Source organism: Pteropus vampyrus, unplaced genomic scaffold (genome assembly GCF_000151845.1).
Source record: "Pteropus vampyrus isolate Shadow unplaced genomic scaffold, Pvam_2.0 Scaffold245, whole genome shotgun sequence".
NCBI classification, from domain to species: domain Eukaryota; kingdom Metazoa; phylum Chordata; class Mammalia; order Chiroptera; family Pteropodidae; genus Pteropus; species Pteropus vampyrus.
Genome location: NW_011889026.1, coordinates 1,157,102 through 1,167,443, shown reverse-complemented (window position 1 = coordinate 1,167,443; position 10,342 = coordinate 1,157,102). Strand labels below are relative to the sequence as shown.

At 52.3% G+C, this 10,342-nt stretch overlaps 1 protein-coding gene across 2 annotated transcripts in view; it reads right to left on the bottom strand.

Moving 5' to 3' along the window:
- The window catches only part of LOC111729089 (pro-interleukin-16-like), a 59,186-nt gene that overhangs the window by 43,490 nt on the left and 5,354 nt on the right, over positions 1–10,342 (bottom strand). For both annotated transcript variants that reach the window (XM_023520067.1, XM_023520068.1), the window contains exon 2: positions 3,850–4,016. In XM_023520067.1, the coding sequence (XP_023375835.1) occupies positions 3,850–3,919 (70 nt within the window). In that variant the 5' untranslated portion in view covers positions 3,920–4,016. The remainder of the gene's footprint in view (positions 1–3,849; positions 4,017–10,342) is intronic.

Genomic DNA, 10,342 nt, shown 5'->3' with positions numbered 1-10,342 from the left:
GTCCTCTGCTGCTCTGCCCCGTCTCCCCTGCTAGCCTCCTCATCCCGGCAGAACTTATTTTTAGACTTGGACAAGACGGACTATTATTTTAAATGACCAATTTGATTGCTGGGTTAAATAAACCCTTGGATTCCCGCACCGAAAAGACCAAAAGGATATACAATAAGCGGGCGAAGACTCAGCTGAAAACTGGGAAGGATGCGAGGGACTGGGGACACAGCACAGAGACAGGATGGAAGGCAAAGCCTGCTCCGTCTGAAAGAGAAAAGGCCACCAGGACAGCGAGCGAGTGACAGACCCTGGTCCAATTTCTGACCCAACTGTTTATGTAACTGCAAAAGGGACAAAACACCTAAACTGGCGACACCTGTGACCGCGCAAGTGTCCCAGGGCTTCCTGGGATGCCACCCCAGCCGTGGCTGCCTCGGGCCCCTTGACTACGGTCATTCCCACCATCCGGGGGCTCAAAGTCACAGGCTTCGGAGTCACCATCACTTCGCACGAACCACCTCCGGGTCACTGTGACCCCCTGCCCGCTCGCCCCGCACGCACCTTTGACAGTTATTCCTCCAGGCGGTGCTGCAGGCCGCCAGGAAATCTCTGCCAGCAGCGCCTGGGGAGTCAGACGAGCTTCCCGGGAGTCACCTCCCCCCGGAATGACGACTTAGAGCCAGAGCTGGCGCTTCCTGCCGCCCGCCTCGTTCGCATTTACAGAACCCGAGATCTCGAGATGCCGCAGCTGTGCCAGGATCACGTGGGGCCCATACCTGCCTCCGCTTTAGTGGTCCCACCTGCTGCAACAGTGGGCTAGAGAAACGGGAACACTGCAGAAGCTAAAGCGACGTGATCGGGTCAGATTTACTGTCCTAGAAAGATGTGTTACGTTGCTAGGCGAATCGATCAGGTCACAAACACCGGATGTATGGTATGAAACACAGACATGAAATAAGGTTAAATTTGCAGAAGTAACATTGAGGGTTTTTTCCCCTCCATGAGCTTCCCAATATCTATTTTCGGGCTTTCCAATATCCCTCTGTTATCCCCGCAATTCAGGGAGCAGCGACAGCTTCCAATTCATACCATGTAGAGGATAGAAAAGAACTTCTAAAAAAGTTTTTTTAACTCAAATCATTGTTGCCCTTGGAACTCCTAAGCAGACTGTTAAATCAATCCCACACACACAACTTTGAAAGTCATGGCCTTTGATCCTAAGAATCGAGCCTTTGACAAAGAAATTTTGCTTCGGTATGGTGGGCACAGTAACGGTCCCTCTGAGTAAGGCCCCATCCTGCCGCAGGAACCTGAGACTGTGCTATATCGCACGGCAAGACGGAATCCCAGTTGCAGATGGAATTAAGGGCGCTAATCGGCTGACTTGAAAAGGACGATTCTGCGTTGTCCAGCTGGGCCCGATGTAATCACCAGGGTCCGAGGGAGAGGGCGGGGAGGCAGAGAGGCGGGGTCACAGTCACAAAGATACTGGAGGGAGCCACCCTGCTGGCTTTGATGACTTTGATGACGGACAAATGGGCTGTGAGCCAAGGCTGCAGGTGCCTCCAGATGCTGCAAAACGCAAAGAGTTGGGTCCTCCCCTCCAGCCTCCAGAAAGGTAAGTTCACTCTGCCAACCCCTGATGAGACCCACTGTGGACTTCTGACCTCCGGAAATGTAAGAAAATAAGTTTGTATTGTTTTAGGCCGCTAATTCTGTGGTAATTTGTTATAGCGGCAACAGAAAACTAATACATTTGGGTCTGTTTATATTTTGTTTCTCCGATGCCAAAAGCGTGGTTTTGATTACAGAGAGCAAACCCTGGAACGTTCAAAGCACAAACTGTATACCATAAACCCAAGCGACAATATCAAAAAAACAGCTGTCTTCTCATCCGAAAGGAGACGAAAGGCTGCTCCGCTGGGGGTGGGGAGGGGACACTGTGAACTGGCAAAACCGATTTCCCGTCATCTGTGCAAACGGGATCTCGGAGTTTTCAGTTCAGTTACAGAGAAATAAGGAAGGCTGCACGTTTATACATGATTTTTCTCCGTAAATAGCCTATCAGCTCATCTGTGGCTAATGGATGACGAGTGCGCTTTATTTTCTTTTATTCTGTATTTCCTAATTTGTTTTCCCTCCAAAACAAACATATTTATTTCTTAGCCAAAAAAGAAAAGAAAAAAAGAAAAAGGTGTGTGTGGGGGATATATACAGGAAGCCGCAGTCCTGGGGAGGCCAGAGCACTTCCCACACACGTCCTTCCCCGCATCAGGGGGCTGAGGGAACAGCTTTTTGTCACACGAGGTCTGCAACAAAGAAAGGGGGTCCCGCCTCTCACTAGTGAAATCCCCAGGAGAGAGGCAACCCGACCACCTGTGTTCTGACGCCCGTCCCCGGCTTGGCTTCTGCCTCCACCAGCAATGCCCCTTACTGGCCCCGCAGGACTAGGGTCTTAGGACAATGCACTCAGTGGCCCCTCTGGACTGTGCTCACATCAGAGGATCAGGTCCCCTTCCTTGGCTGGTTCCTGTGTCCCCCAGCCCCTCAGGGTTATAGACACACACCTCCCATTGCAAAGTGGGCCCTACCCAGTCCTGAGCCAATTCTGACCAGGTAGCCAGGTTGCTGGGGGCTCAGAGAGTCTGGCTGCTGAGCCCAGGACGACCCTCACGGCAGTGGGCACAGGGCCTGAGTCTTCCCACTTCCCTGCTCAGCCAAGCCCGCTCTCAATTCCATTGAGTGCAGGCTGCCCTTGACCGCTCGTTCCATCTCGGGTAGCGGTCTCTACCCAGAGGCTGGACTGTGCAGCCTGCCCTGCTCCATTCTTCCAAACCACAGGCCACCACCCCACCAGGTTCCACACAGGCTCCTTCCCGGGCTGGGACCAAGTCCAGCTCCGCCAGTCCCGACCCCGCCCTGGGTCCGTGCTGGTCGCGGGGCCAGGCCCACAGTCCACTTCCTCCTGGTTCCCTTCGCCTGGCCCCCCACGTCACACTTAACCCTTCAGGGCTGAGCCTCGCAGACAGCCCCGTCCCAAGGCCGCAGCCCTCTAAGGCCTTGCTCCCCCTCCATCAGGGCTCTGCGTAGCGAGCGGCCTGCTCTATGGCAGAGGAGGCCAGCACTGTCTCTCGAACCCTGGCCACTTCCCACACATTCTGAGACGGAGCTGCCACGCTGCATGGAAGAACACGTGACAGCCTCATGACAATGACCCCAAGGGGGCCTGGGTGGCTCGGTGAAAGCCAGTAGACTATTTTCCAGCCCAGTGTGTAATCATTAACTTGAACACCTTCACTCCTGAGCTTCGTAAATACAGCTAAAAATCAATTTTCTTGTTCAACCAATCCATTCATTTCTGAATTTTCATTGCCTTTAAAATTTACTTTCATACTCAGAAAATTACAAAGACAGCCTATCATGCCAGGGGCGCAGCATGTGTGACATTTAAAATGTTTTATAATTTTTTGAACATTTATTTTAAGAACAAATTGAGCCTCCTACAATGTTGAAAGAAGGGCAAACGCACAGACTGGTTCTCTGACCTAGACTGGGTAATCCCAGCTCTCAGGAGACAGTCTGGACATGCGGCAGGTCACCTGCGACAGTGCTGTTAACTGTTCACCACCTAACAATGACGGTCAACCCTGTCCCACTGTCCCATGTCACAGTATACTCCTGTGTGCCCATGTCACAGATGAGGAGGTGGGGGCTCAGAGAGGTGAGGGACTTAGGTCACAGAACCAGGAAGTAATGGAGGTGAGACACCAGTGTTTTTATACAAAGACCAGAAAACTGCTTATTACAGTTTCTTAATCAAGAACACAACAGATTGATGCACCAGTGAGAAGGACCTACCCCAGCTGTCCCCAGATGGCAAGGCAGTCATCTTTGGTATCCACTCCAGGCCTCGGGTGAGCATCATCATGGAACCACGAAGTCACACTGGGAGGGCTTGCGGATGAGCAATCCACACGGTTTGCAAGCTTTTAACAGGACCAGATCCCTCTTTTCAAACATCTTACCTAGAACATTGGTACATAAAACAGATCAATGCGAAGTTGCTGTGGCTGAAGGCAGAGTGACGGGTCTGTTGCCCTGGCTCCCAGCCTCCCCCTTTACTACCCTCAGCAGCCCTCCCCCAACCCCAGAGCTCTGCTGAGCACATCCGGAAACCCCAGTCCTAAAGCAACCCCCTCATCACACACACAGGGGTGCTGAGCCCTAGCAGGAAGCATGACTTGCTCAAGGACAAAGAATCGCAGATGACAAGAGGCCTAAAGGTCACCCAGGCCAACCACTTCTCTGCCACCAGAACCCCTTTCGACCAGCCCTTAGTGATCAGACTGCTGCACACCGAGATGAGAAAGAGAAGCCCAGAGACACCCTGGCCAGTCCCCTTTGTCCACAGAAGCCAAGCAGGGAGACGACCCAGCACATCGCGGAGGCCGATGGGACTTAGTCTGTCGATCTTTCATGCACTTTGTACTTCTGAAAGCACGTCCACAATATCTCGTGTTTCTAACTTATCACAAGATATCTTCTACAGACCCGAAGATATAAATGCTTTATTCTGAAAACTTTGTAGTTTCACTGCAAAAATTTTGCATTATGTATGTTTCGCATTATGTGTGTATATACAATTACATACACATACACACACACACATACTTCTCAGTGTTTACCCATAGCCAATATGCAAAGTTCCACGAGACTAAGCTGACTACATATAAGTCCCCAAAAGCCACCCAGAAGTAAGCACAGGCCACAGGGAAGACGCTGACAATAACATGTAGCATCGGGAAGTCAATTCAAGCAACAAGGGCTTCCCGGGCCCTGGCAGCGAGCTGGGCACCATGCTGTGGGGGTACCAGCAAAGGCAGCTCACGTGCCCACCCTCCAGCACCATCCTCTTCATCCTCACAGGTCTGACCCAAGCCACTTCGTGGTAGGAGGGACACAGCACAGTGGTGTCAGCATTCCTGAAGCCACTTCAGGGCCAGCCCTCTACCTGCTCCTGCTGCTGCTCCCTAATCAGAAGCCCTGCCTGCTGTGGTCCCAGAGCCTTGGATTCAAGACACCAGCTGCTCTGAGTTCTATATGATGGTATGCAATCATTCAGATTGGGCCTGGACAGTGGAAGATGGAGAGACTGTATGTACTTATAACTGTAATGAACTACAGTGATGAGGATGATGAAGGTAATGATGTGATAATGGTCTCGGTGATGATGGTGGTGGTGGTGGTGGTGGTGATGCTGATGATGGAGATGATGACAGTGATGATGATGGTGAAGATGTTACCACTTCCTGAGTCTCTGTGTGTGCAAGGCACTGTCCTAATCACTTTGCATTCATCACGTCTATTAATCCGGGCAAGCCGTGGTCAGCATCACATGCAGAATGCCTCTGTTGAAGCGTGGTTCCCTCCTCCAACCTAGTCAAAAAGGCAGGAAGGAATTGACATGTTACGGACAGATACCAGTGACCACCGTCTGGCTGACTGGCTGACCATGGAGGTTCGGCCAGGCCAACTGTTGCTGCACAGGGAACAAGGAGGACAGTGGCTCCAGTAGCAGTCCAGGCAAGTGCCCAGGAAGCAACAGGGGACTCAGAGTGGTGAAGGGCACGGGAATGACTTGGGTACCGGAACCAAGGTCAAAGGCCACAGTAAGCCCCTGAGCAGGTGGATAGGTAGTACGCCAACATGTAAGCACACCCTTTGGAGGGCTGAGTTCTGCTCTTCCTACCTCGAGTCAGCGTGGTCCAGTTTGCTGGACAGAACTCCGTGGCTCTCCTAGCCCCTCTACCTTCCTCTGTTTTTCCTCAAATCTGTCCTCTCCCACAGCCACAGAAATCAGAGCTGTATACTTTCTACTGAACCCTGCTCTGAGACTCCACTTAAACAATCTGATAAAATCCAAACCTCTGAAACAGGGTGCAAGACTTCTACTATGTAGCCTCTGCATGCCCTGCAGCCTCGGCGAAGCCCTCAGCGGCCTCAAAGTCCTTGCTCCAACGACAATGAAACATGCGTCTGCTCCCAGCTGCTGCTTCTCACCTCCATGCCCGTGCACATGCTGCTCCCCTCCTCCTCCTCGATCCAACTCACCCCTGAATTCCCAGCTCGGGCATCGCCCTGCTAAAACCCTCCTCTGAGTGCCCCCGCCTGCACTGTGACATGTGCCCCTTTCCCACACCGGAGGTTGAGAGAGACCCGGGCCGGGGGAAGTAACTAGAGCATCCCCCGTGTATAGAACCAGCTGAAGCCGGGAGTTCAGACTGAAAATAACCTAGACATCACGGTCAGAGCTATGGGCTCAGGGTGGAGCCCTGGGAAACCCCAACATTTAAGGGACAAGAGATGGAGAAGATGGGCAACATCACGGCAGAGAAGAGACTAAAGAGAGATTAAAAATTAAGGAAGTTCCAACACGGAAGCCAAGGAAAAGGGAGGGTCCATTTTGCGTTCTGTTTAGTCTTCACTGGCTTTGGGACAAAACCAATAAACCCCAGGAACCTTTGACAAACTCATTTGGCCTCTCCCCTCCCGTGTTTTTCGGAGGGAAGAATAACTTTTGGTACCCCTAGAATTAAACAGCTGCCATTTCTAGGGTGCTAAGGAGGGGATCTGGGGGAGGAGGGAAGAGCAGAGGGATCTGATCAACCAATTTCCCAAGCCTAGTGCTAATTCGTACAGCCCTCTTCCCATAAACTGAAATCCCTGAGCATTTGAACGAAAATATAATCCACGTGTTCATGATTCATTTGCACTTTATGTAAGCAAATGCTGGGCTGTAGTTGTTTGATGTCCAAGAGCCCATCTGAAGAATCTTTGCAGCCAGAAGTCATGAGTTGCCAAGGAAATGAAAAGGAGACAAACATTGGCCGGCCCCATCCATAATCCGAGGCTGTCAGCAGGGAGTGAATGGGTACAGTGTGGAAGACAGAGGCGTCCGATCTGCCAGTTATTAGATCAGACCCATGTTCCGTGTCTCAAGCTGCAGGCATCTGACACGAAACAAGAAACATCAACAACAGGCAGTGCCTAGGGAGCACTGTCACTTATGTAACTATTTGGTTACTGTTAGACATTTAGACGACTTCTGATTTTGATATTATAAATACAGCTAAAATGAAAATCTTCGTCCATAAGTTTTGGCCCACATCTCTTCCCATTTCCTGAGGGTGCACGTCCCGAAACAGAATTACTGGCTCACAGGGGACAACCCTGCTGTGGAGCTGCATTTCAGGACAAGTGCTGCCACCCTTTGACACACAGTGCAGGGCGCTGTCTTTCTCGCCACGCCTTCCGAGGTACCATCATCAATGAAATAATCCAAGGAAATATCAGAAAGTTATTAAGGACATGTTTTCAAAGACTATTTTTACGTAGTGTGGGAGGCTATTAATACTCTACATATAAAATTGGATGACTGAACATCAATTGCATACAAGTACAAACTGTGACACAGATGCGATGTATAGCATGTCAGTCAAAATGCTGCTTTCAGCTGTGGCAACCCCAAAACCAATCCCCAGCTCTCAGCATTCTAACCCGACAGCAGCTTTTCTGTCATTCGTACAGTCTGATGCACGTCAGGCCACTCTCCAAGGCAGCACTTTCCAGGGGGTGACTCAGGGATCCAGGCCGTCTCCTTCTCGTGACTCCAGGGTCCATCCACCCAGCTCGAATGCACCCAGCATTTGGTCCTCTTGGTCCAGAGGACCATCTTTCGAGAACAGGTACCGGCACACTTTTTCTTATAGGGCCAGAAAGTAAATATGGTCGGCTTGTGGGCCATGAAGTCTCTGTTGCAATTACTCGACTCCGCCATGGCAGCCCCCGGAGAAGTCAGGGACAATCTGTGTGTGATGGACATGGCTGTGTCCCAACCAAACCTTATTTACAAAAACAGGCACTGGGCTGGATTTGGCCAGCGGGCAGGAGTCTGCCAACTGCTGGTCTGAAAGTTCAGGTGAGGTGCCGTCTCCACATGTGCTGGTGCTACCGGGACAGGACGACAGCCTTAGCGCGCCACTCAAACAAACAGGAGGGAAATGGGAGGCACCAGTAGTCCCAGGTTCGCAGACACTCTGAAACCCTGGAGGATGTTCCCTGACCCTGCTGACGGATGTCACATCCTCCGTCCTGCTCTCGGGAGGGCCAGCCTTGCCGACGGCTCCCCAAGCACACGCCTCAGCAGGTCCTTCCTTGTGCGTGGCTTCTCGGGCCACTTCTGAAGTGGGCTTCGAAAAGTGCGCCCTTCTTGGCAGTTACTTTCTCAGCCTGTTTGCTCCCTGCAAAAGGCTGGGATCTCCGGGTCTTTATAGGGTTAAAGGTCTCAAATAAGCACAGGCTTTTCCACAATCTTTTTTTTTTTCTTTTTGGCAGAGCGACTCTCCAGCTCAGTAGTCAGTCCTCCAGGAACCACACCCGCTGTTCTTTCCAGACGTGGTCCCCAGACCTGCTTTCTTTCTTTCTCCCATGCCCTAGGCCTTTTCCTCAATCATCACAGTGGCTACCTTGAGGCAACCTGCAGCAATGGGTGTGAAGGTCGCCACCTTGAGGCGTTCCATAGTTCCATAACCTCGATGAGCAGGTGTGAGCGCCACACCTTGCATTTGATTCTTGCCCCCATTCCAACTGCTCACACCAGCCCCCTCAGAGTCTTCCTTACTCCCACGGCTGACATGCCGTCTCGAGGCAGTTCATTTCCCCACTCCCATTTCTGGCCTTTCCCCATTCCTCTCATCATTCCTGGACACTCGTCACTTTTCTTCCTGCTCATCCCTTCCCTGTGACACCTTGCTTAGCACAGCCAGTGACAAGCAGCTCGCACCGCCAACGCCGCGTCCCCTCCTCCCCTCGCCAGTCCATGAGGAACCACACGCGCCTCTCGAGTTAGCGCAGGAGACCAGTCTGGCGACCACGCAGCTGACACTCTGCAGCCTCGGACTCGGTCTCCTCCCTGCCAGCAGCCTAACCAGTACGTCAGTGCTGCGGATTTTAAGTTCTGGTTGCGGCAGCATCTTACGTCTAGTTCCGATTTCCGAATTAATCAGAATAAGCTAGGCTATCTCGTGATCACCAATTACCCCCACATTCAGTTTAATACAGCGAGTCACGTGCTCACACAAAGTCTGACTTCAGTCTGGCAGGGCTCTATGGCATACACAACGCACGTCAAGGAAGCACACTGAAAATTACACACTAGGCCAACCTTCTCCTGGTTGGTCTTTACAGGCTGACGTCTTCCTAATTCCAAAAGCACCCCAGAGGCCCTCCGTCCTCTGTTCTCACGTACTCCTGTTTACGTGATGGCAGCATTTGGACAGGAGAGTAATATTTTAAAATAATTAATGTGCTTTTCTCTTTTGCACGTCTGTTTCTGCTCCATGCCTAGACCGTCGGAGGCACATACCTGGCTGCACAAGACACGAAAGGCAAACAGGGACCAGGAAGGGGGGCGGCAAAGCAGGTCATTCAGCTTCTGACACATCGCACAGGACCTGGGGTCTCCAGCCACACTGCAGTCTTCTGAGCTGCACCGGCTGCACAGCGGGGATTTCCCAGTTGGCTTCTTTACTCCCCGTCTTCCCCAGCTTATCGGGCCTGGGTGCTACATTTCTCAGTTTCTTCCATAACCTAGAGAAAATACCTCTGGCTTACGAGGGAGACTGTGACCGAAGGTGCCACCCTGGAGGAAGAGGGTGACACGAGAGAAGTAGAGACTGGAGCTCACACGTCAGGTCCCAAAGGGCAGTGACAACTGAGACTGGAGAGGGGAAACCGAGTTGAGATATACCGATCTTCGGGTTTTAAGGAAGTTGAGAAAAAGGCTTCAGCCCAGTTCGAGCTGGACTCACCTGTCAGGTACATATACAGCCCAGAGGGGAGTCCCATCACGGTGACCTCAGGGGCGACGACCAGGGACACAGGCCGCGAGCTCAGCACTAGCAAGCACTCCCTGTGCTGTGCCCATGGTCCGGAAGTCCCAATCCGTCGAAGAGGACGTGCAGGAGACAGCTGAGGCTTTGGCCGGAGACCTACAGGGACACGGTGGTCCCTACCTGAAGGCATCGAGGCAGCCACAGAGCCACTGAGAACTGAGATGGCACTACGTCGGCCAGGAAGGACCGCGAAGTCCAAACCAGGCCAGAGGAGAGAGCAGGACACTAAGCACTCAGCCACACACTGCCAACGTCAGTGACCGCAGAACATCCAGGGAGGGAGCTGGTCACCCCTCGCAGTCGCCAGTCCAGCTGCCCCCCAGAGCACAGTGTTCTTGCCTGCTGCCGCACACACACAGTAGGCCCTCAGCGTGCCCCAGACACCACCATGGGGTAGG